The sequence below is a fragment of the Cydia fagiglandana genome, chromosome Z (genome assembly GCF_963556715.1).
Source record: "Cydia fagiglandana chromosome Z, ilCydFagi1.1, whole genome shotgun sequence".
NCBI classification, from domain to species: domain Eukaryota; kingdom Metazoa; phylum Arthropoda; class Insecta; order Lepidoptera; family Tortricidae; genus Cydia; species Cydia fagiglandana.
In genome coordinates this window covers 11,033,133-11,060,461 of record NC_085959.1, presented here as the reverse complement: position 1 = coordinate 11,060,461, position 27,329 = coordinate 11,033,133, and the positions used below count along the sequence as shown (strand labels likewise).

At 35.6% G+C, this 27,329-nt stretch overlaps 1 protein-coding gene and 1 long non-coding RNA gene across 2 annotated transcripts in view; both read left to right on the top strand.

Moving 5' to 3' along the window:
• Window positions 1-23,415, top strand: part of LOC134678322 (uncharacterized) — a 113,082-nt gene extending 89,667 nt beyond the window's left edge. Inside the window, exons 8-11 of the mRNA XM_063536850.1 lie at window positions 1,113-1,251; window positions 2,626-2,697; window positions 7,581-7,703; window positions 23,241-23,415. Of these exons, the coding sequence (XP_063392920.1) occupies window positions 1,113-1,251; window positions 2,626-2,697; window positions 7,581-7,703; window positions 23,241-23,305 (399 nt within the window). The 3' untranslated portion in view covers window positions 23,306-23,415. The remainder of the gene's footprint in view (window positions 1-1,112; window positions 1,252-2,625; window positions 2,698-7,580; window positions 7,704-23,240) is intronic.
• Window positions 1-27,329, top strand: part of LOC134678332 (uncharacterized) — a 381,674-nt gene that overhangs the window by 254,805 nt on the left and 99,540 nt on the right. The window lies entirely within an intron of this gene.

Below are 27,329 nucleotides of genomic sequence, written 5' to 3'. Positions count from 1 at the left end.
TTTTCTTGATGATAACTGGTTTTAATTTCGAAATTTTCAATCAAAACTAGTTTTCTTAAAGTGGTTTGTGAAAACTACATCGTTTTGACTAATTGTTGCAAAATTTATTTCATTAAATTCACCTTATTAATATCGGCTGATATTCTAAAATTATGTTAACGTCCACGTAACTTCAGTGTTTGGTTTGGAAGAAACCAGCTAAAACGTATTTTTTAATACAGTTGCTCAAAAAGTGCTACTTTACGTAGCTGTTTAGCGTGCGGAAAGTTGGTTATCTCGAACTAGTGCTTTTTACTTTTCCAATTTTTTTAAATTTATACTTGTTCCAATTCACGACTACTTATTGATGAGTGTTAATATTAGTTTCCTTTAAACGTCGTAATCAGCATAAAAACCTACCGTTAATGTAAGAATACGAAAAATATTACATATTTCATATTTAATTACTTACCTCTTCATCATTATAACACGTTTAATTTTTAATAATCAATATTGAAAATTCCGTTCTTAATAAGTTGACTGAATGGAACGGAATAGCTGTCAAACGCCCATAGATATAATATACTTAAAGACGACGTCTAACCGAGCTGTCACTGTTACCACTTTTGTTTAGTGTACGATTAACAATGTTTTTCTTATTTTTTCGCAACTGTATTAAAAAACGTCGTTCGATACACGTGCGGAAATGTCATTCTTCACTCGTCCCGAGTCTTGCCACTCGCCTGCGGCTCGTGGCAAGATATCTCGGTACTCGTGAAGTAATGACATACCTTCCGAACTAGCATCGAAATGTACTATTACAGTACATATGGTCCTATTTTTCCGCACTAGTGCGTAAAATAGCACTTTTCGTGCGATGTCAAAAGTTTAAAGGGCCATATGTACTGTAAAACGTTGTACGATACACGTGCGAATAGATAATTCGCAACTCGTGTCGAATTAAAACACTCCCTTCGGTCGTGTTTTAATTTATCGCCACTCGTTTCGAATTTTCTCTTTTACGCACTTGTATCGTAAATAAGTATTCAGTGCTTCAGAAAACAACCTCAAAAATGAATCTCAATTAGGGAATACCTATGCACTGTAGATATTTAGTTAACTTGTTGTTGCAGCAACTAGCGTCAGTGCAATACACCGCCACAGCTCAGCACACCACCACGACCAGCTCCGGCGGGCGGCGGCGCTCCGCCGGCCGCCCCATGCCGAGCCGGTGCGACCCGGACGAGTTCTCTGAAGCTCCCAAATCTATTGGTAACATTTCAAATATAAATATGACGGAGGGCACCAGGGGGCCGATTTTTGAAATTCGACCACTCGATTTCGTGTATTTCGTTAAATAATATCTCCACTACTAGGCATTTAAATTCTACTAATAGAATTGAAATCGAGTGGTCAATACCAATAGATTCCAAATTTCTATCGCTCGTATTTCAAAAATTAGCATTTCACCGTTTTCCACCGATTTTCGAGTGACGAAATAGAGCGGTCGAAATTCAGAAATCGGCCCCCTGCATGGGTGTGTACACTTGTACAGGATGGCGGGTGGGCGTAGTACCTCAATGTATTACTTCACAGCTATACCAGTATGCTACCAGTGCATGAAATAAACTTTCGGACTTGTTAACCATACTAGTGCCTACTAGGTACATATATCTCAGGACCCCTATTCGACAAGCGACGTTTGACGTATCGTGTTGATCTCCCGTTGATGTGGGAAAAATCATAAGTTCTCGAATACGTACAATGTCAAAATTTGACATTAACAATCCACAGTTAGAGTGACAAGCAAACCAAACCGAACCACCCTTAGTAGAGTTGAGTTTTGGATGGTTTTGGTTGTACCAAATGATATTATCCACCGTTGATGGAATCAACACTCAGTATGCAATAAAATCAACTGTTGATTTGATGTGGATGCGAAATCTGACAGTTGTACGTGTCGAATTTGGCCCCAGTACTCCTGGAGTCACGCTCCGACAAATATTTTTAAGTACTTTATTGACAAAAAGTGTAAAAATAAAATTTTTGACAATAACTTTGTCCCGCCGTGGGCGTGCAATGTTTACTTAATACTACCATATAAATTACAGTACGTGTGGTGGTACTTTACCACCCTAGGGCGGGATTAAGGACAATACGTGCCTATGTCATCAATTTAAAGGGCCATGTGTACTGTAAAACTTCTACTGAAGCATAGATAGTTTAGTTATCCTAACAATTTTTAAACTGTTAACGCAAAAAGTGTATTCAATGCACCTGGTAAATTGGATCGCATAGTATAGCATCCACTCTCACAATTTCAGCAGCTATTCAGAATCCATCAATTGATTGTGTAGATTTGGGAATATATCTTTGTGCATATAGGTACAAAAGGGAGTATGTACTTTATTACATTTATATACACATTATATATTTTCCTTATTAAAATAATACATAATCTAAACATGAAACTAATTAAACGGGCGTGATGGGCACCTTTGCGTCGGGGGCAGCCCGTGGTGGGGTTCAGTAGGCACCTTTTATTATACTTATTTTATATTTGTGTTTAAGTTTAGTTTTTAATTAGGTAAAATATATATATATATATATATATAAAATAGTACAATATAGTTGAACTTATTGCAGCGCGCGGGAGCCGGCCGATGCCGAGTCGACACGACCCAGAAGAATTCTCAGAAGCCCCCACAAAGGCTATAAGTAAGTTCAAGCATATTTTTACATTTAGATTCTACAAGGAACCAGAGGGCCGACCGCGAAAATCGGAATTTCATCATGTCTCTCTATCGCTCTTGCATAATCAGTCAACAGAGACACAAATAATTATATACCTAGAGGAACGAAGGAATGAAATGGTTCACGTTACGCCATCAATTTACAACCGTAACTACCTACAGTGAAACCTGGTTAATTGGCACCTGGATAAATGGAAAACCTCAATAATTGCAACCAAAAGTCCGGTCCCGGTCCCTTGAGACCAAAAGGCCTCTATAATTGAAATTTTGGAACCTCTATAATTGCAATCTAGATTTTTGTGCTTTTCGTAATTTTGCCTCTGTAATTGACCACATCGCAACTTAAGACCTCTATAATTGACACTGTGAAAAAAAACCGTTATTTTTGCTCTTGTTTTTACCTCTATTATTGAAACGAGTCTTACTTATTACCTCTGTAATTGAAATAATGTAGTTGTAGACAGCAGAAACAATATTTTAATAGCTATGATCATTTTATTTATATCTCCATCCAGAATTCAATTTATTTATTGGGTATCTATAAACAGCCTGTAGTAGGTGAAATAGTTTTGATCAATAAAAAACAAAGTATGCTTTTTACATTCTAATAAAACTTTCTTTTCCAATTCAAGGGAAAATTTTAAACCCAAATGATAAGAAAATAAAGTGGTAATTAATGTAGTGTAAAAATGCAAGTATAGAGAGAGCCATATATAGACCAGAAACCCAGAACGTAAGCATGTAAATCAATGTAAATCTACTTTAAATGGTTATTTGCACCTCCATAAAAGAAATTTGTCAGAACGCAACCTCTATTAATGAAAACCTCTATAATTGACACAACGATTTTTTGAACCTCGTTAATTGACACGACCTGCTTAAATGAAAAACCTGGTTAATTGACAAAAACTGGCCGGTCCCTTGAGATTGCAATTATCCAGGTTCCACTGTACTTGTATTACGTAACTGCCGTTATTGTTTAAGTCCTTCAATGGTAGCAAAAAAAACACGGTCGGTGCTCCTTATTTCAGGTTAGCTCTTTTTACCTAGCTTCGTCCTAACCTTTTTGCTACGGCTCGCAAAATAAAAGTGTTGTGTTGTACCTATTCCCTACGATTTCATCTATGTCCGACACAAAGCATTCTTCTATTCTATCACAGGAATGTGAAAAAAGGATGAAGACTGTAGGCGGATTTAGAAACGACCATGAACCTGCGTAGGCTGTGAGCGCACCTGAATTTTTGTGTGATGATGATATGATATGATGTATAAATAATAATAACATAAATTTATGTTATTAACCCTTAATTTGACACAGTCAAGTATACTTAACACTTACTTTGAAAAAATGTAGGCATGTTATTTTTTACGTAAACTCGAATTTATTAATTTCTATGTATCATTTATATTATAAAGAATAAAGAAAAAAATTAAATCTTACTGGCAACAATGTTATATGTTAGTAGTGAATCAACATAGCGAGTAGAAAGTCAACACTGCGTTCTATCCAGGTATTTGTTTATTTTTTTCGATTCTATTACGCGAAATTTTACCGCATATACTATTATTATATTTAATTATAGTATTACGTATACTCTACATATCACACTTATTCGTCAAATCAAGTTATTTACGTGTAATAAGCAAGCATACAGAACTGTTAAGTATTTTTGACAAAACATTATATACAGTGTATTAGAAATTAAACAATCTGTTAAGCATTTTTAACAAAACGTTATGTTACAGTTTTAATTATTTGACAAATTTCACTGCCTACCTTTATATTTTGCCATAATAGAAGAGATTGAATGCTATAGTTTGATTCGTTATACATTTATAGCTTAGTATGCAACAAAGCGAACGCTACTTAATATCAATACACGTTTTTTTATAAAACTCCGTTCAATTTGGCCTATGGCTATTACATTTAAGGAAACTAAATGAAATGGTTAATTTTCATTTTTTTTTATTCAATTCAATTCAAATATACTTCATGCAGGTGGTATTGTGTATTTTTTTTTTTTCATTCAAAATATTTAAATGCTGCAAGTACCTATATAAGTAGCGTTGTTGTAACACTGGCATTATATTAAACTCAATCAATGTCATTTCGAAAATCGTTAACCCTATATTACTGTACTTGCGTTTCGTAGCAAATATATGAACTCATACTAAACATTGGTATTTTGCTTCGATTAAATGCCAAAAAAATGTTTTTATTGTCTTTGATTTTATACCCTTTTTTGAAATTTGTTAAGTATATTTAACACACTAAGTTTGACGAACGTACGTTTTTGTTAAAAATACTGTACATTCCATTTTCAGGAAATCTTACAGTGAAATAATTTTTAAACATTTTTTAGGACATATTTAAAGGCATAATAATAAATAAATGTGCATATTAAAGTTAAAATCAAGTTTTTTATTTTCTGCCAAATTAAGGGTTAAGTATTTTACATCTGCCAAGCACAACGAAATTATGCCCGAGATTTACTTATCGGAATCCCTATCCATCTATCTGTCCGTAGTCCGTAGTCCGTAAATCATAGCCATATTACTCGAAAACTATTAAGATACCTTTTAATTAAATTTGGAACTTCGGTGTATTTTGTGAGCCGCTACTTAATTTAAAAGTAAAAATTTAGATACATATTTTTAGGGGATCTCGGGAAGGCACTCTATACTACTAATTATGCTCACGTAGAGCAAAATTTGAGCAGAACAATGCCCGAGCTTAAAGAAAACTAATAGCCGAGGACTATTTGTCTCTGCTCTAATTGCCTCGCAAGTTTTATTTATTCAGTCTTCGCCTGGAGTTCTAAACCACCACGGTATACATTTATTCAAACAAGAAAACTTTGAGTAAATATTTTATTTGAAAATCCTCTAATCATTCTCTTGATATATATTTAGACTAGGAATATATTATTCTACAGATACAATAAATTATTTTCGACTTCTGTTGACTTTTCCGCTAATAAAATGATTGAGGGGCGACATTAAGAAGTTAAGGAAAACAATGCCTACTAATATTATAAATGCGTCTATCTACTTTGTCTATCTGTCGGGCACATTTTGCGGTAAAATTTAATAGTAAATTATAAGTATTGGCCATCCATTACTGATCCATTATTATAATTAAAGAGCATGATAAAAATTGCACGCTTACCTCTGTGGAGTTCTTTCTAATGCTAAATAACCAAGTATAGTTTAATGGACATAGGATAGGTTTTATTAATAATCAATATCATCACAAGAAGCGGCATTTCACAACACAAACATGATTAAGTTATAAGTAGTTTAGTGGATCCGTTATATCTTTTGTTGTACCGTGTCATGTAAGAATGTAGATTCACTCGAGCGAATGTACCTAATTACCTATAAATTTTCATTACTCTAGTCCAGTCTTATAAATATCCTATCATTATATCAAGACCGACTATTACTTAATAAAGTGTAATAACTTAGTCCTATCCTAACTTGCAATATTAACGGTAGCACCTTTGTAAACTTTTATTAAAATACGAAGGTCTATTCGTTCATTTTACTCAACTGTTCTTATCAAGTAGGTACAATATTATTTTTGTTTTTTGATAATGGTTTTGCTTTTATCTAAATTATTTAACGCAAAGATATCAAATTCCATGCTTGTAATGTGAGCGCACGGTTTAATGTATCTGAAGCCTGTGGGCTTATTGAGCATAAGTAAATACGAGTTCATTTGATTCAATGTTTCTGAATACTACTCTTGATTGAAAACGCGCTAATATAACGTATTGAAATGAAAATGGATGGGTGTGATTGAAGATGCATGTTCAACATTAAGAGCACGGGAAAATATAGTAGATAGGTATATGTATATAGGTACCATTAGAAAATCTGATCTTTTTAAGTATATATCCGCAGAAAAAATACTTTGGTATTTTGTGTTTTTGTACATAATGCATGTTCTTGGACGGATACAAAAGATTTTAGAATAGAAAATACTTTTTCTTATCTGAAAATAGCCCTAGTGGTTTGTACTGAAGAGCACAATTTGTTTCTATTTTGAGCCTGATTTTGCCTCACAGTCACATTATTAGAATTAACGTCCATTTTATACAATGGATATATACTTACATACACGAACCTATAGCTATACACACACATGTAAGTTGTGGGTGAATGAAGTTTTTATAGGTATCGTTAAGACTTTTTACAAGCTTTTATTTAACTTGCAATGCTCGTATCTCCTATATGTATATAATTAGCTATGTTTGTACGGGTCAAAACATTCAAGTTAAATTTGATCCACTTCCCGGTTTTCGATGAAGCTGAAAATGTATATACGTAGGTACATAAGTCTGATGACCATAGGCGTACGCACGGTGGGGCAAGAGGGGCAACTTGCCCCACCCTGGTCGGGTCTGGTGGTCTGTGGTCTGACGAGAAGCTAAAAATTTTTAGGAACAATTAAGGCACGTAACCATACTTCTGCCCCACCCTTTAAAAATGCTGGGTACGCCTATGCTGATGACAATACATGGTATCATCGAGCTGATCTGATGATGGAAACAGGAGGTGACCATAGGAACTCTGTAACAAAATAACCCAACCTAATTTTATTTGGAGTTGTTATTATAGATTGACTCAATGAATTCATGCAACCAATTAGTTGTCTGTGGAAAGAAACAGTCAGCAATAAAAGCTTGTATCAAACATGATTTTTTATCAAGAACTTATTAGTTGTGCAAGGTAAAATCTTGTAGCAGTTATCCAATAAAAAAATCCCCAGAATAAATAAGTACGAGTGTGAATTATGGCATCGATGCATCTTTCTACTTTGAGTGACAGCAGGCGTTGTTTCAGCCTCGGTGCTGTCCAAGCCCAGCCGTTCGGCGGTGAAGAAACACGTGCAGTTTCCTGACGAGACGAGCACTATCGAGGAGGCGCCGGAGATCGCCGCACCTCAAGACGAAGCTGAGAAACCTGGTCAGTTGCTTCCACAGACTACACAGCAGTGGCGGCGCGTCAGACACATCCATAGGCAAGCCGGGGCTAATTTGGTTTACATATTTCCTTTACATCTCTGCTCAAACGTCCAAAAACAGGCAAGCCGGTGGGAATCAGCTTTTATGGATGCGCCGCCACTGCTACACAGATACATTATGAAGCGTTTACAAAGGGGTCACCACATATACGTGGGGCCCATTTCTCGAACGATATTAGTCTAATATTATTAGTGTGTTGTCATGGTAACCCACACAAATAATATTAGACTAATATCGTTCCAGAAATGGGGCCCCTGGTACCTTCATTTTTACTTGTAATGTGCTACGAATCGAGCAGCACAATACAAGCAAGTAATCAAGTACAGTTAGCAGCAGAAGTAGCTAAGCAGGCGAGGTGATCAAAATTACCTTGACACGTTCTTATTCTCTTAACAGTAAAGTAGTGTCAAGATCATTTTGAACACCTGGCCCGCTTAGCAACTACCTTAAAGTCGAGTAACCTAAGCTTACGCCTGGAGGCTAACTTTGGCCATTAGGATTAATTCGGTGCTGGTTTTATTATAACATTGAAATTAAAGTGGAGTTCAATAGAAATAACAAATGATGTAAACAATAAATATGTCAGCTTTTCTTAGCATTTAACACATAAACTAAAATCTCTAGGAAGGTTGTTTTCACTGAAATATTAATAATGAACATATATTTTAACTATAAATTAATCTAAATAATATAAACTTTACTGTTGATAATATCATGCTTTGGCTTTTCCTTAACTAATGCAAGATGATGAAGTAATGAAGGCAAATTAGTTTGTTTATATTATTTCCCATTTCTATTAAACTACACTTTATGACATATTGTTATCTGGTTGGTCTTAGCTATCCACGTTTATATATTTTTAATTTTTTAACAGACCCTTCTATGTAGGTATACTTATCTAGTTTTTATGCGAGCCATTGTTATCCTCTTTTGGGTTAAAGTTATACGGTACCTTTAACCCTTAAAGGCACCCTTAAAGTTTAAGGGTTAACTAGTCAGTCAAACCTACTTTTGTCAGAGCTTTGGGGTATGCCTGCCTGCACCACACATGTGTCCATACATTACTAGTTGTCATGTGCAGTCGTAGCTCACTCAATCGTACAATGCACAGCATTAGATTTGCCGAAGCTTTCAGCTTCAGAGCGTTTGTAGCATAAGCTTTCCATTCCATTCCATAAACCTACGCTTTTACACGCTACTTAGAACTTTCAAGGTTTCAGCTTCCTACGCTCCATTTTCGGATTTCAAACCTAGTAGGTTACATATCAAGGCTCAATTCCCAAAATTACGTATTCCGAGTAGTAATAACGTCGACAAGTTACATTAACATACTGCAGTGGCGCGGTCACAAGAATATTGAAGATGCGGGTGCCCGTCCTTTAATTAATGTTAGAAACATGTTTTCCTTTGAGGCTCTAACGTTACAGGCATTCTGGACGTGTTTACACACAATTATTTAAATTTTAGGCCACATTTTGAGTCGCCGTTGGTTTATGTGCTTATCGTTAGCCTCTTTTGACATCGTAAAAGGTCGATACTGAAATGAATATCGCGTTAATTCGAAGGATACAATGGGTCGTATTATTTTAGATTGTACTTACACTAGGTCGCATTATAGAATATAAAATAGGTACTATAATTGGTGAATTATTTACGAGTTTATAGAACCGTTTACGGTGCGAGTTTATAGAACAACAGAATTGCACAGTAAGTTTACCTAAAGTAAAACGAGAGACGAAGGGCAACTAAATGTATTATTCGTATTTAAAAACCTTTGTGCCATTGCTAGTTTTTACCCAGAGAAAAGTACCAGGAATGAAGCTCGATAATCGACTTGAAATGAAGACTTTTCCGCAGCTAACAGATTCTCATACACGTGCTTTTTATACTCAACGAAAACGTTGTAGGTATTCACTTGATTGGAAGTTATTTTATCGTTGTTAGAGCAATCGAACTCTTTTCTACACCATTGATTAAGGAAAAACTCTAAGTATTTTCTCTACTATTTTTATATTATATTGCCGTTAGTAAATGGAATGGAATATTTATTTGAAAATGAAGCAAAACAAACTTAGTATACCTACTCTTTATTTTTAGGTATTTAAATAAAATTAAACATAATCGACCCTCAAATGGCTCCTTAAACCAGTTGAGGATAGATGAAAACATTACGTGATCAAATAATGTAGGTTAAAGTTAGTAGTTCAGTGACTGATCGAGGCGATTTTGTATTTGGTTGGTTAACCAATACATGTTATAACTACCCGAAAATGTAGAAATTGGTTGTTTACATACTTTTATTTAAATACCTAAATATACAGACTATAGGAAAGGAATTAGCAGATTATATGTAGTTTGAACTCTAAATAAAATACTGAAATATATCATACGAGAGACATCAAAAGACACGGAAAATAAACATATATAATTTGAATTAAACTGCCAGTTATTTTGGTGTTACTTTAAAATAGCTATAGTTGAAGCCAGTAAGGAAGTAGGTATCAAAGCCAGCCAGTATCAAAGCTTACTGCTGTGGATACGATAAATTCCGTCACGACACGTCTCACAATCCTAAGTGCGAGAGCGACGTGACATAGGTATGTTTAATCCACAGCGATAAATAACATGAACCCGGGTATGTGGATCATAAGCCTTCAGGTGTCATTCCAATTCGCTTACCGAGTCGAACCTCTATACAGAATGGACCCTGACTTGATGCAAAACAAAAAGAGGATGAGGGTCAGGGGTTAAGAATATGTGTAAAAAAAATGTTACCTGTTTAAGTCTTACTTCTGCTCTAACCAAACCACTAAGGACAATTGTATACCTACTTAAAATTTAAGCACGCTAAAGAACTCTATACTGCCGCGCTCGGGTTACCAATGAGAATTATTCCCTTTGTAGGATATAGCGCTCAATTGCCTTAAAATAGATGGCCCCGTGGGAACCGGCTATTGACGCCATCCCTCCGGAAGGAACGTGTATGATGCAATCTTAGCCAGCTGTCCGACCGGCGTCGATCAAATAGAATTTAGTAGCGATGAGCGAGATTTTTCTTAGCGACTTCCTCGTTATTCGCATCTATTATTCCTATTGCTACAGGAGCCCACGCGGGTGGGTAATTGCCACAAAGCTCAGCCATAAAACATATTCAGGGATATTCTCGCGCACCAACCTGTATACATTCTCAATCAAATACGTCATTAGCGCACTCGAGAATTTACACAGTTTTCAGCACAAGTTTGATAAAGTTTCAGTGGCAGCGCAAACAAGTCCGCCTTAATTACTGCTCTATAACCTTGCCCATCATACCCCACGCTTTGAGGGCCGCCTTTGTGAACACGTTATGGAAAACTAAACATTGACCAACTGTAGGTACGTACCTAGAAACTAGACAGTTCCGATTCTTCAAGTAATTTTAGATGTTTAGTATTAGTTTACATGTTTTACAACCAAATTTAAAATGCATCACCTCCACATGAGTTTGAAATTAGGATCCTAATTGGAAAGAAGATCCGTCAGACCTAAGATCTACATACTTTTGTGATATTTCATAAGATTTCAAGAATAAATTATAATTATTTTATGTGAGTTATGTTAAACTTATGGCATTCAGTGGGTAGTGATTAGAAATGTGATTTGTGTTTACCCAAACATTTGTTAATTAATCTGTCGGTAGTCGCGAAAATGACCCTTCTCTCCTACCCACCAATTAAAATGATGAAAAAGTATAAATGTAACGTACCATGGGATGGAAGGGGCATTCTCGCTTTGGCGCTTGAACCGGTAACATTGAGTAGGAAGGCTTACTGCGTGTTAAGTTAAGAATGTCGAAAGTGTTGAAGTAAGAACTTGGAGCAGAATAAAAGTAATTAATTGTACCCAGGACTTTGATTCATCACAAGTCAGAAGTGTTGGTAAACGGCGCCCATAAAAGGAACAGAACGTGTGAGTACCTAGTATATCTACATATACATATTTTATATACTCTTGACTTTATGGTAGACAGTTTTAAGTTGTAATGCTTATAATCTTGAAACCTGATTAATAATATGCAGATACGCAATCATGGTCAAGTTGAAGTAACGAATGTAGATTTGTTACGTAATTTATGACTCTGCTGGTAATCAAAATTGATAGCGATTGCGAGTCGAAAACCTAACTTTTTACAAGAGTCATGTTACGATTAGTGTGTACAGGGCAGTAGTAGGTTATTATCAGTGTTTAGCGAACTTGAATACAATGGATACGATTTGAATAAATTTTAATGAATCCGATCCGTTAGCAATTAAAATACATCTGTACATGTACCATTAAAAGCAAGTACGTTTATTGTCGTTAAAGTAACAATTTTATTTAACTGAGTGGTTTTTAAATTTTAATATGACCATATTGTAAAGAGATATGCACAAAGTTATCGGTTGTTGTGCAGATTTAGTTGAAATACGTACTGTCGTTAGATGAAAGTGTGTACATACACATGTACATCCTATATTTGAGTTTCGAATACTGAACCTAATCTATTAAATACCTAGTAGGTATGTTTAATATGAGCTAAATGATCCAATAGCAAGTCGTGCTTGACAAAAAAAAAATGAAAATGATTTTATTTCGTTCTTACCATTTACAAAATAAGAATCAAGGTTGGAATTTCCTAGTAAGCATATGAAATACTTACTGATAAACGCCTCTGGTTAGTTTTTGAATGAATGAAGGGTGTCTCAAAAGATATCATGTAGGTAGTAGTCATCATGTATGTGGTGTACTATGGCCGGACTGTAATGGTTCTAGATATCATGTAGGTGGTATCATATAACCGAGTCTAATGTTTAGTTACCTATGTATGTGGGTAAGAGTGTAGTTAGCATGTAGTTAGTCACCATGTATGTGGTGTACTATAGTCGGACACTAATGGTTCTAGATATCATGTATGTGGTATCATATAACCGGCGGGTCTAATGTTTAGTTACCTATGTATGTGGTGTACTAGACTTTAATGGTTCTATAGATATCATATAGGTGGTATCATATAACCGGGTCTAATGTTTAGTTACCTATGTATGTGGGTAAGAGTGTAGTTAGCATGTAGTTAGTCACCATGTATGTGGTGTACTATAGTCAGACTCTAATGGTTCTATACAGTATGTAAACTTACTAAAACCATTTACTCAAACCCGTTAATGTGTAGATCACACTGAGCAACTTTTATTAGGGCACCGACCCCGAAATCGCGAAAAAAAATTTGGTTGTTTCATACATTTTGCTGGTCTAGCATTGAATTTTTCTATGGGAGAATCAATTTCTTTTTTGCGATTTCGGGGATGGTGCCATAGTAAAAGTTGCTCAGTGTGACCTATTCATTAACGGGGTTGAGTAAATGGTTTTAGTAAGTTTACATACTGTAGATATCATGTAGGTGGTATCATATAACCGGGTCTAATGTTTACAGCCATGTAGATGTGCTGTTTGAGTGTGGCCATGTAGTGTGCTACCAGAGAATCCATTAAAGTTTGAATTTAATACGAGTTTGAGTTTAATACGAGTTTGAGTTTAATACGAGTTTGAGTTTAATACTAGTTTGAGTTTAATACGAGTTTGGGTTTAATACGAGTTTGGGTTTAATACGAGTTTGGGTTTAATACGAGTTTGGGTTTAATACGAGTTTGGGTTTAATACGAGTTTGGGTTTAATACGAGTTTGGGTTTAATACGAGTTTGGGTTTAATACGAGTTTGGGTTTAATACGAGTTTGGGTTTAATACGAGTTTGGGTTTAATACGAGTTTGGGTTTAATACGAGTTTGGGTTTAATACGAGTTTGGGTTTAATACGAGTTTGGGTTTAATACGAGTTTGAGTTTAATACGAGTTTGAGTTTAATACGAGTTTGAGTTTAATACGAGTTTGAGTTTAATACGAGTTTGAGTTTAATACGTGTTTGAGTTTAATACGAGTTTGAGTTTAATACGAGTTTGAGTTTAATACGAGTTTGAGTTTAATACGAGTTTGAGTTTAATACGAGTTTGAGTTTAATACGAGTTTGAGTTTAATACGAGTTTGAGTTTAATACGAGTTTGAGTTTAATACGAGTTTGAGTTTAATACGAGTTTGAGTTTAATACGAGTTTGAGTTTAATACGAGTTTGAGTTTAATACGAGTTTGAGCTTAATACGAGTTTGAGCTTAATACGAGTTTGAGCTTAATACGAGTTTGAGTTTAATACGAGTTTGAGTCTAAATACGAGTTTAGAGTCTAAATACGAGTTTGAGTCTAAATACGAGTTTGAGTCTAAATACGAGTTTGAGTCTAAATACGAGTTTGAGTCTAAATACGAGTTTGAGTCTAAATACGAGTTTGAGTCTAAATACGAGTTTGAGTCTAAATACGAGTTTGAGTCTAAATACGAGTTTGAGTCTAAATACGAGTTTGAGTCTAAATACGAGTTTGAGTCTAAATACGAGTTTGAGTCTAAATAAGAGTTTGAGTCTAAATAAGAGTTTGAGTCTAAATAAGAGTTTGAGTCTAAATAAGAGTTTGAGTCTAAATAAGAGTTTGAGTCTAAATAAGAGTTTGAGTCTAAATAAGAGTTTGAGTCTAAATAAGAGTATGAGTCTAAATAAGAGTATGAGTCTAAATAAAAGTATGAGTCTAAATAAGAGTATGAGTCTAAATAAGAGTGAGTCTAAATAAGAGTTATAAGAGTTTGAGTCTAAATAAGAGTTAGAAGAGTTTGAGTCTAAATAAGAGTTAGAAGAGTTTGAGTCTAAATAAGAGTTAGAAGAGTTTGAGTTTAAATAAGAGTTAGAAGAGTTTGAGTTTAAATAAGAGTTAGAAGAGTTTGAGTTTAAATAAGAGTTAGAAGAGTTTGAGTCTAAATAAGAGTTAGAAGAGTTTGAGTTTAAATAAGAGTTAGAAGAGTTTGAGTTTAAATAAGAGTTAGAAGAGTTTGAGTTTAAATAAGAGTTAGAAGAGTTTGAGTCTAAATAAGAGTTAGAAGAGTTTGAGTTTAAATAAGAGTTAGAAGAGTTTGAGTCTAAATAAGAGTTAGAAGAGTTTGAGTCTAAATAAGAGTTAGAAGAGTTTGAGTTTAAATAAGAGTTAGAAGAGTTTGAGTTTAAATAAGAGTTAGAAGAGTTTGAGTTTAAATAAGAGTTAGAAGAGTTAGAGTTTAAATATGAGTATATATTACGAATTGTCTGAATAGTCTATAGAGCTGATTATGAATGTGGCCATGTAGTGCGCTGCTAGAGTCTACAGCCATGTAGGTGTGCTGTTTATGAGTGTAGCCATGTAGTGTGCTGCTAGAGTCTTCAGCCATGTAGGTGTGCTGTTTATGAGTGTAGCCATGTAGTGTGCTGCTAGAGTCTTCAGCCATGTAGGTGTGCTGTTTATGAGTGTAGCCATGTAGTGTGCTGCTAGAGTTTACAGCCATGTAGATGTGCTGTTTATGAGTGCGGCCATGTTGTAGGGTGAATGAAAGTTTAACGACCAATCATGCAGCGCACTGAAATTTAATTACAGGGTAAAATGGATTCCGATATTGACACCCCGAGATCACCTAGACTGCCGTCACGAGCAAGACTTATGCAGAGTCGCGGTAGACGCTGGAGGTCAGCGACGGTCTACCACAGAGGACGCTGTGCACTGCGACAGCCGAGCGTGAGGGGCCTGAAGACAGATGTCGTCACCACAGCAGGCGCTGACGACGAGGGCCTCGCTCAGATGACCCGTACGAAGAAGGACCGCGGGAGTCAAGGCGACGCTCAAGAAGGACCTACAGTGGAGGACGTCATCAAGCATGTAACTAGTATTGTAATTTGAAAAAAAAATGTTTGATTTCAGAGAGAAAACATTATATAATTGCAACTGTTAATTACAAACCTGATTAAGCCATTAATGTAATTACATAGCTTCCCATAAACAGTTCCTACATTTACCATAAAAGGTCTACAAATTTGATTATTGATGTCAGTTATTATTGCTTATGCTGTGGTAGTTGTCTTTCTTCTTATTCTGATATATCAGGCTAATTTTATTGCTCGTGCCATGTTTGTTATAAGTAGAACTTATAAGTATGTTACAGTGCTAAAATCAATGCAATAAAATTTGGGCTTATTCTACAACTACGTGCCGCTAATATTGTCTGCAATCCTGCGTGTAATTAGCTAAATTAACAAATCGTATGGGGTTGACAGTGTGAACGATGTATTTCGTGAACGTTAACATGATCAGTAGTATAAGTAGGTATTTAAATAGGTATTCCTTTTTATGTAACAGCAATACTAATCTGAAGAATGAATACAGTTTCCATCTGCAATACCTGATACCATGAGTAAATTAAATAATTTGAAGTTTACCTCTACTAGAGTTGCTGTAATTCTTTGTATTATTTTATTGTATTCTGGTGTACAATGAAGAGTACTGGTATTGTACAAACAGACTAACTATAATAGGATTGAAAAGATATTGGGCAACACGGCCGAGTGTGATATTATTGTTGATCGTGCACCGGAGGTAGCACGCAGTCGGATGGCCGAGTGTGATATTTCATAAGATTTCAAGAATAAATTATAATTATTTTATGTGAGTTATGTTAAACTTATGGCATTCAGTGGGTAGTGATTAGAAATGTGATTTGTGTTTACCCAAACATTTGTTAATTAATCTGTCGGTAGTCGCGAAAATGACCCTTCTCTCCTACCCACCAATTAAAATGATGAAAAAGTATAAATGTAACGTACCATGGGATGGAAGGGGCATTCTCGCTTTGGCGCTTGAACCGGTAACATTGAGTAGGAAGGCTTACTGCGTGTTAAGTTAAGAATGTCGAAAGTGTTGAAGTAAGAACTTGGAGCAGAATAAAAGTAATTAATTGTACCCAGGACTTTGATTCATCACACTTTTATAAGTGCTAGTCTGATTCGAATAGCACGTACACCTTAATCCCACAAGAATTGACGCAAACGACGGATGAAATGGACTGATGGATGGAAGAAGCGACGTGGATTTAAAACATATTGGTTTAGTTAATCTACGGCGTTGCTCACGTTAAAAAAACCAGCCACGTGCGTCCCATACCAACAAAGCAAATCCACTAAAGATAACTGAAGATCCCCCTTCCCTCTTGAATATTTAATCTAAAGAAAATCTGAGCACTAAGGTAAACGGCCCCAAGTTCGTGTTAGTACGTTATTTCGTTAGTTTTTTTTCTGGCGCAAATAATAAGGAATTCAAATATATTTTATTCAAATTATACATATGAAAAAAATCTGTATTATTTAATCTCTTCAATAAAATGATAACCAATATTTTAGTGATTAAACTAAGAGTAATACGACGGTCGAAACTGTCAGACGGCCGCGAATAGCTGTGTTGTATGCGTGCACTTTTTTTAGGCGTAAGGTGCGCGCTCTCACTTGTTAAGCTTATAGGAAGGAAAAGCTAAACCCATTCGAATAAAAGTTTTTGGGAGTGTTTCTGTGGGTTCCTTAGTAATTGATTTGATAAGAAAAAAGATTGAATATATGCATAGAAATAACTTAAAATTGCAATAAATCGACTCACGAAATAGCGGTCATTTTATCTTACGTGTGTCTCCTATTTCGTGCCACTAACGAATCAAGGATTTTCTAGATACATCTTGAGTGCTTGTTTTTAAATATAACAACGAAGATAATTAAAAAAATAAATTAGAAAACAATTAATGTATTTAAGTTTCGTATGAGCGAAATTCGGTATATGTTTTTTTCACTAGAATTCTCATAAAACGAGTTTGAATATGACCCGAGTTAAAAATTTTAAGGTATGTTCCACGTATATTCTCATATTAACTACTAGCACAATTTTATTTATTATTGAAATTTGATTTATTTTTGTGTATGTTTATTTTTAACGTATAAGATAGTAAAATATTTTTTGTAAATAATTATTATTTTTAATTATTTTTTATTTTTTTAATTATATTTTTTTTATTTAAATTAAATAGTTTGACTTTTAATCAAGTATTAAAGTACCAATATGGTTTACCTAAGTCTTAATTCAACCATTAAAGTCGACGAGTACATAAAACTTTAAGCTAGCTCTCAATTTAACCTTTTTTTTTATAATTATTTTTAATTTGACCTTACAATTATTCGTAAGTAGGTAAGACCGTTAAATATTTAAAATGATTATCAGCAAATTATCAATTTATCACCAATTACTCTAAGAAAACTTTATGCCGAAACAGGGGACACGAATTCACGAATTTAGGAGCTGACCTAAATTTGTATCACGAAATGGGAGCCAAATAAGAGGTTCACGAAAAAATTCATGTAAAAAAAAGTTTCAACTAAAACCCTACAGTTTATACATTAAATTATTAACAAAGAACTAATATAACATATTCAAAAGCTTTCAAGGTATTGATATGCTTAGTAATATTAAAAAAAATACACAAACTCTCAACTCACTCTCAAGAGCCTTAACCTGCCGAAACAGGGGCCCTTTACTTATTTAAGAATTACTTACTTATAGTAGAAAACAAAAGCCACCCTAACAAGCAGGGGCCAAATTCAACATGTACCTACAACTGATTTCGCATCCACGTCAATCAACAGTTGATTTTATTGCATGTTGATTCTATCAAGTGTTGATTCGATCCACTGTGGATAATATCATTTGGTACAACCAAAACTCAACTCTAAACCGGGGTGATTGGGTTTGGTTTGGTTGTCATCTAACTGTGGATTGCTGATGTCAAATTTTGACATGTGTACGTATTCGAGTACTTATGATGCCCCCACAGCAACTGGAGAACAACGCGACAAACGTTGCTTGTCGAATAGAGGTCCAGGAGATTATACAATGGTCTTAAACGAGTTAACTAACTATCCTCGCCGCTTGGATAAAATAGCTTTTATGGCAATGTTGCATCGTCTCTGCGTATCACTAACATTAAGAGGAAAAGAGACAGAGGTTATGTTGAAAGTGCTGATATCGTATATTACACAGCCACAACTCAACTGTGCATTATGTGATGGAGCTGGTGAGGAGCTAGATAATCTGTTCCATAGCAGTAATGCCGCAACAGGAATGCAGCTGCAGTTGTCATCCAAATGTTATTGAACGAAGATTGCTTTATGAAATAAAACAACAGTAACTTAAGCATGGAATAAAGCCGCTTATCTTTTAGATCTTGAGTGTAAATTACATAAAATGTGTAGTTTTATGCTCGGGTTATACATGACTTGGAACCCTAAAAAGAAACAAAATTGAAAATAGCCCTCAGGTTTGCGTCGTCTTATCGCCATTTCTTTACCTCATTACATCACGAAACAACAATAGATTCGAATGAATCCCGCTTTCCCCTTGTGGTGTACTGTATACATCCACCTACGTCCACTGAGAAAACAAACAATTCAATTTCCAATTTGGTGCTATTAGTGCGGGATTAGGTACGTGCGTGATCTGCTGAGCGGGCGATCCCAATGCTTTCGTTAAAATATTTAGTAACATATTTTAGCGACATATTTAAATGACCAATTAGATACTGGGAGAGTAAAAAATGATAAATTAGAATATTACAGACTAATACACGAGACCAAGAAACTAAGGAGTGCATCCGATTTGAGTCTCAAGTATTGAAATAATGGGTGACGTCTGTAAAGGTGCAGCGTCAAAGCGTTAGATTGTCTTAACTTTGCAATGTTTTCAGGAAAGACGCGAACGAGTTAATAATGCAATACTCTAATCTCAACAGACAACGATTAACCAAAGATTAACGATTAACCTGATCCATACAATCATCCCTCTGGTACCAACATTGAAGGAGTTGTCCCTTTACTTTCAAAACAACCTATAATATTAACTCGCACCAAGGCCCCATTGGAGATTAGTAGGGATCAATCACTTCGAAAAGGACCTAAATCACTATACAAATGGCGCGACCTTAAGTTGTGTTGAAGATTTTGCTCCAAGTGGGCTTTTAGCAAATTGTACGATATTCCGTTACGATACAAAATAGATATCCACGCTTGGGTAACGTGCAGATTTTTCTTTTTCGTGTATCGGGTGTTGGACGAGTAAGGGTTGGTGTTCACAGACCGTGAAACCATTCGACAGTCGGATTAATCGCCCGAGAGTACATTGCGCGCTCTCCATTTTTTACCCGAAACTACATTTTACAAAAGCTTTAAAAAATACACTATAACGTACATAATACGACGTACGTATTTCACGATAGGTTCAGTAGTACATCGTTTAATATTTCTTCATTCGGTCCCAAATTTATTGATATAGGATACTTAGCTTTGCTTTTCTTTCTAAATTGATATCGGATGAGCAAGAAAAACCAACTTCAAAACTTAATGAAGCCTCTTTGTCACCCGACTCTCGAAACAGGAAAATAAGTCTAACATTTTAGTTTCTTTTTGGTCTGTGAGCGCTCCCCTTAAGCCACGACGCCAATTCGGAACCACTGAAGCGTCCGTTTCACCGATCAAAAGACGCAGTATTTTTCTTTTTACGAGTTGTACGTGATAATTTGCCGGGAGACTTCATTTGCCACAATTAGGACGGTAAATATTTTCTTTGGAGTGGCGACGACTTTTTTGTTTTTCTAATTAAACTTTAGTCCATAGCCATCCAGCGGTAATGCTGTGAGCATTATGGACACTTTTGCACCGGAAGCGATAACGAACGTGTTTGACTAATAGTTAATACTTGATGTAATTATACTATGTAATTAATTATGTGTAAGTTAAATTAGACTTTATATAATTATGTTGAACGTGTCAGCTCTTTTATTACCTACCGTAATTTCACGAATTCGATTCGAACAATGTAGATACGGTCAGCCAAGAAAGTGGTCTACCACTTTTCGACTCGATCAATCAGATGATAGAGTCGAACAGTGGTAGACCACTTTCTTGGCTGACTGTACATACATATTAAAATTTTAAACAATCTATTAGAATGAAAAATAAAACTCAAAAACAATGACGAACTAATAGAGTTCTTTATCGCCGATGAGATAACTTTTAATTCCTATGGTTGGAAAAATATGAAACATGTAATATGATACTCTACATAATTACAGATACCATCATCCATCGCCCACACTCTTAACTGTCCATCGGTTCACCTTATGTCTTTTGAAACAAGGTCCAACGATGGCCAGTTAAGAGTATTGCTAGCTTTTATTTCGACGCCTTGATAGCCGTATAATGGGATTATTGGAATTCTATTTTTGACACTGAATAAAACGCCCTGCCGTTTCTAAACTCATGGCAGTTTATTGTCATACTATAGGGTAGAAAATAAATCTTACCAACCATTTAAATTGGTATTTGTAATGTAATGAAAAGAGTTTGTTATGTAAAATACCTAACTGTATTTCATTGTATAATAAAGATGATGAAGATACAGTTCGTCCATATTTTATTGAATAAATAAATTACGGTCCTGTCATCTCGGGTTTGGAGACGTAGAACGAGCCCAACGTTTTTCAAATGTCTTTATTAATTCTGGCAACCATCCTTCAGTTTTGTAGATTAATTAGCATCAACGTCATGCTGAATTAGTTACGCCCGAAAAGTAGACTAGAATTACAATTTTAATGGGAATTACAAGTATGGACACAGAATTAATAATATAATACTACCGTACAGAAGGGAAACTTCCTACAAAACCGAAGTTTGAGAGCGGTTCAGGGTCGCATCATGCTGTCACTTTCTAATATATGGCACTATCTCTTTCGGTTATTTAGGTTTGTCAAAATTCAAGCCATTAAATATCTTATCTGCGGTCGTGCACGCAAAGGAACGTAAAGTTGTGTCAACTCTTATAATTGCTCGGACGGAGCAATGCTGAGCGGAACGGAGTTGAGTTTGCCCGAAGGGAGGAGTTTCGCACCCCTGGTACGGATTCATCCAATAGTTTTTTTTCTTACAATAAAATATAATGATATTAATGATAATGACATTCGTGTCTACTTTTGACTTGCCACCGATAAGTTATCTGTTCACGGGCTGAATTAAAAGTCGTATCTTTTAAAAGAATTTTGTTGCCTGACGTTTGCCTAGCCAAGATGACAATCGTTCGCTCCGTAGCGTTGGCATTTTGACTAAGCATTCTGTGTTAGTATTTAAGGTACAAATTATGACTTATAATTTTGGCGTATACTTTCTTGTATTTACTTATTAAGTTGAGGATTTAAACATTTTAAACTGTTTGTCGTGAGTCATACTAACAATACAGTTTAACTCAAGTATTTTTTGTCACTCGCGCATAGCACACCATCACGTGAATACATACCTACCTACAGGAGTTAATTACTTTACTATTTAATGCGTCAACCTGTAAGAAGAAATTTACTATTATTTTAAATACAAAATGATCTTGTGCTTTTGTTTACCGATTCAGAATTATAAGAAGTATAATTTAGTACCTACTTTTAAATTTCATCCTGGATACATCGTGTATTTGCAAAGAAGCAATGCATAAGAGTAATTTCTAAAGTTTGAACTTGTTACATGGAAGTATAAGTTAATTTAAGAACATAACCCAAGGGGAATTTCCTAAGTCTAAATTTGCCTTAAGAACTCGTCGAAGTTTCTAGAATTTTCAAAGCACGTTATTTACTTTCGGCGGTCTTCCGTTCCGTGTTGATCACTCCCTAACGCCTCATAAGTACGCCGCGCCAAGTGCTTGTGATCATTACACTTAGGTCACTTAGCATATGTAGATCACCACGTAGTTTAATTCCACTACTCGTACGATAGGGAAATAAATATGTATTGGCGCGTCCAGGGTATTTGTGGATACCTTTGCGTGATTAAAATATCCCGTAGTGCATTTAGCTTGGCATTCGCGACCCTTTAATTAACAGACCATCCTTCACGAGACAATTCATTTTGATTTACTTATAGTTAATGGGCTTAGAGGATATAACCAACGGAGACGCCATGTCTAACATTTTCGGTACAAAATAATCTGCCGGTTTTTGCGGGGGAGGGGCACATCAAATGTATAGGTACGTCATGTCAGAAAAACGTCAGTCCATACATATGGTTGACATGTGGTTGACCATTGGCCGCCTATTTTCGACAGAGGGGAACGCCTATTAATGACGGTTCCATTGTTAATTACTCCGAGTTAATGGGCCGTATTCAGTTTAGCCCTGTGAATTAAAAGAGATGCATCACTTGTTTGGTAAGGGTCTCTATTGTTTCCCAAATAGTTTTAAGTCATAAAGTATTGTTTATCCGAATTTTCGTTAGTCATAATTGGTTTTTCTCAGAAACGCGTAAATTTTCAGGATTGGCATAAAACAAACCTAACCTAACCTATCTATAGAATAACCTTACGAAAATCCTGAAAAGTTATCGGTTTCAGGTTTATGACTAACGATAATATGACAAACAATACATTATGACTTAAAACTTTATGGGAAACAAAGGGACCCCGTTTGATAACTGTATCAATGTATTGTTTTGTGCAGAAGCACGCGTAATCAGCTCCCTGTGGATGGAGTTGGAGTCGGAAGCGCCCGCTCCGGAGCGCTGACGCCGGCGCAGCGAGCAGTTCCACCGGCCCGTGTCGCGCGCGCGCCTGGAGCGCCGCAAGATGTCCGCCGCCGGAGTGCCGCCCGCCGACGATTTCTTGTAAACCCACCTCCCCGAGCTTACTTGTAAATATATGTTTCTGAAACCTTAGCATTAATACGCGAAGTAAAAATGTAGGTAAAGGTAAACGTCCTAGTGCTCGACATGGACGACATTTTAATGTCCAATAACACCCTGCTGTTACCTCTCTTGGTAATTAGGATGACATGTACTGAGATAGTAATGAGCACTCGGATGCCTACTTTAATACCTGACGACGTTTACTGTGGGACGAAACTTGTATAAGAGAAAATTGGATGGTACATGGTAAGGTTGAAACAACAACTTGTATACAAGCATGTAAATACGATGGGCAATGGGAAAGACTATTAGGATAGTTGAAAGTTTTGAAATGATATGATAGTATTGAGAGTAAGGCTGACGTGCAGTGTTTTTTTTTTGGTTCATTTTAACACTGTCAAGAATAAGTACAGTCAATATAATATATGTACCTATAGAATACAATTTATCCAATGCAACATATAAGTAGAAACATAAAAACTTATGCTTATTAGCCTAAAATGACTTTTACGTAAACTTCTACTTTGCCTGGAATTGATGAGGTCGTTGATTTTTTTATTTTTGCTACATTGACATAAAACTACTTATGTAAATTATCCCGCTACGTAGGCGACAAGAATTACAGGCAGAAAGTGGTCGTCGACACGTCGAAGCGTCGGTCTAACCATACTTATAATTTATAATCAATAGCGCATTAAATGTATGTATAGTCAGACCGTAAAAAGTCTGCAGAGATTTTGATAGCCCACGCAGTGCAAGTGTCATTTTAAACGTCATACTTGTATGAAATTATAACGTATACATAACACTTACACTGCGTGGGCTATCCAATCCGCTGCAGACTTTTATTGGTGCGACTATACTCGTATCTGTCTAACTGTATTTACTAAACTCTCGTAGAATTTCCATTATTTCCGTTAGGTCGACAGAATGCCCAACGCAAGTGGCATGTGCTTTAATGCTTTGCTTATTTATTATTTTTACCTTCATATTTTTATGTATCAGACCATGATTATATGTCAGATAATATTATTATTTCATTTTTAAAACCTATTATACGAGTACATAGTGATAAATTGCAATTTACATAGATTCAAACACAATTTCATTCTAAGGGAAAATAACATCGAATCCCGTTTTCATCAATATTAAAAGCTGTTTTATGGAGGAATTAATGCTCGATCTGGATGTATGTAGACCTGGATGCATTTTATCAAAAACAGGTCCAAACAAAATTGCATTTTTCATGAAATTGGTAGAGGTGAAATAGAAACGTAATTGAGTGAATGTTGCTCCTTGCTTCGCTTAAGAAGTGAGATAGGTTACTACAAACATTCACTAGGTACGTAACTCGTTCTCTGCGAGACGGAGTCGAAAGACTTCATGCAAATATTATAAGTACTTACTCGTAATTACGAGCTATCCTAATTGCCGCGGAGAAGGTTTTAAGATGTATGTAAATAAAATGGTCCTGGCAGAGAATTTTTTGAACATGATCGGCTGTATGTTGTCAACCTATAATATAATGTCACGATTTTAATTATTATTTGCATTTTGGTAGGCCGGAGTTTCTCAGAAACGAGAATATCAAAATAGATACAATACAACATATCACAATAATACTCTGGCTGCAACTTATGCAAAACAAAACCCTGAATAACTTAACACAACCTAGACTTAGTTCGACTTATTTCCTCTTTTGGTTCTAGCTGACTAGGCGATTGTCTAAACATATCCATATCATAACCAACCATATTGTCTATCGCATTCCATAGGACTTACCTATTTTCTTATCAATTCGGCGAAACGTGACAGACGTGAATAATATGAAGATATTCCCCGTGGGTTGCTTTCTATTTGGTAAATCCTCATGAATCTCATACTCTCACGTGTTCAACGTTAGATGTACCTATTTCAAAGGAATAATATACGAAATCGAATTTGAAAAGAGCCAGTTATGAAGAAATTTCTCTTTCAATTCTAAAAATAATCTGTACATGGTGAAATATATTTATTCACATAGGTACGTACATAAAAGTAAAACGCCCGTTACACTGCGAATATTGGTAGAGGCTTGAAAGAATCTCGTAGTCGATCAGATGTGTTGCAAAACGCTTTCTAAATATATTAAATCACTTTAGTTTAACGTAGTGGCAGTAGCTGCACAGTGTTGCCACATCAAGAAATCGGCTTGCTACCCTTATTTTCTTCGATTAAAAAAGATATAAATATAATAAATAATGATAGGTATTTGACCCTTTAGTAGAAACATTCTATTTTTTTCTTTGCTACGCGTGTTGACTACAGTATCAGAAAGGAATAGTGACAGGTTTTCGTTTGATTATTTTATTATTCGCTAGCACAATGTTCGAGACCCTATAATTTAAACGCTTCAAAGTACCTGAATATTAAACATAAATGGAAAAAAATTCAAGAATTTTGATTGCAGGAATACCTTTTGCTATTTGGTAGGTAATATCTCATCGATTCCACATATGTATATTTTCATATCGTGAGCCAAATAGATTCGCATGATTTAAGGAAGCTTGTCGGCAACTTGTTTGGCAAGATTTACTGCCGGGGATTCGATTTGGAACTTGTTACTTTGAATCGGGTTACTTACCTATAAAAGAGGGGCTCCCGGAGCAAGCGATTATAGCCTTAAAAATTGATAGGACAAGGCTTTGTTTCGACTCGTGCGGTTTTATTAATTAAATAGACACCTCCAGCATACCGATTACTCAGCACCGAGACAAACATCGTTAAATTAATAATATCTAATATTTTTGCTAGCGCGCTGAGACTACTCTTGAACATCGGCCATAAAATGAGGATCGGTCGACCGTAGGCTGCAAGGGCGTAAGTTTGCAGGAGTTTGGTTACACATAGGTCCTTTTTTCGACTGTTAAAGACTGAGCTAATATTTATTGCTCAATCCGCCCGGCCAGAATTCTGATTAGGCGTTTTTATTTTCTCATTTACGAATTTGTGCCTGCACGCTGAATTTCGATGAGGCTAAAGCTACTTCATTATTGATTTAAAATGTTATAATTTTATTTAAAAAAAAACCTTCCGTAAGGAATAGTTTTTATTCACTGCGTCTACAAGGTTCTCACCTTTACATGAAATCGTTAATATTGATTACCTACATTAGGTACTTAATCATTATTTTATTACATACATAAAGTAGATACTTAACTTAGTTATTCACATTCAGGCCTACGGCATAGGTATACGCTACAACGTGGGCCTGAATAACACGACAAACCTTAACCAAGAGAATAATTTGGAAAAAATAGTAACTACTCGTATATCTACTGGCGTTCAGCAAACTTATCTTGCTATCAGCTGTAAATTGACCGTGATTGTATCATTGTAGATTACCTTAGCGCGGCCTAACCCTCTGTTTTTAGTAGATTGTTAACCAAGGGATGAATTAGGTAGTGCCTTTCACCCGAATAAACAAAGTTGATTGGATTATTCCGGTACATACGTGGTACACTCGTACGTAAAACAATCTGTGATCGTCGGCCAAAAAGTTTTATCATAAGTGCAGTCAAACTTGGTCAAGTGGGACCTTGATAAGTGAGAAACCTCTAAATATAGTTGGAAGTCCTGCTGAGCGCAGCACTTTAGTACTGAATTACCTCCACCGCCTCCTTCCACTTTTCACTGTACTTATTTTTAAATAGTTCCCCTTTTCACTGTACTTAGTTTTAAATAGGTACTACATTTGATTTTGGCTTCATGTTAGCTTTACGCATTAAGGCGCAGCACTTTGTTGCTAAAAGGCACACGTCGGAAGAATAAAATACAACAGAGCACTTACGAGGTTATCCCACTGATGCGGAACCCTACGCCGCTCCGGTGTGTAAGCGAAACAGCGCTACGCATGTACATATGCC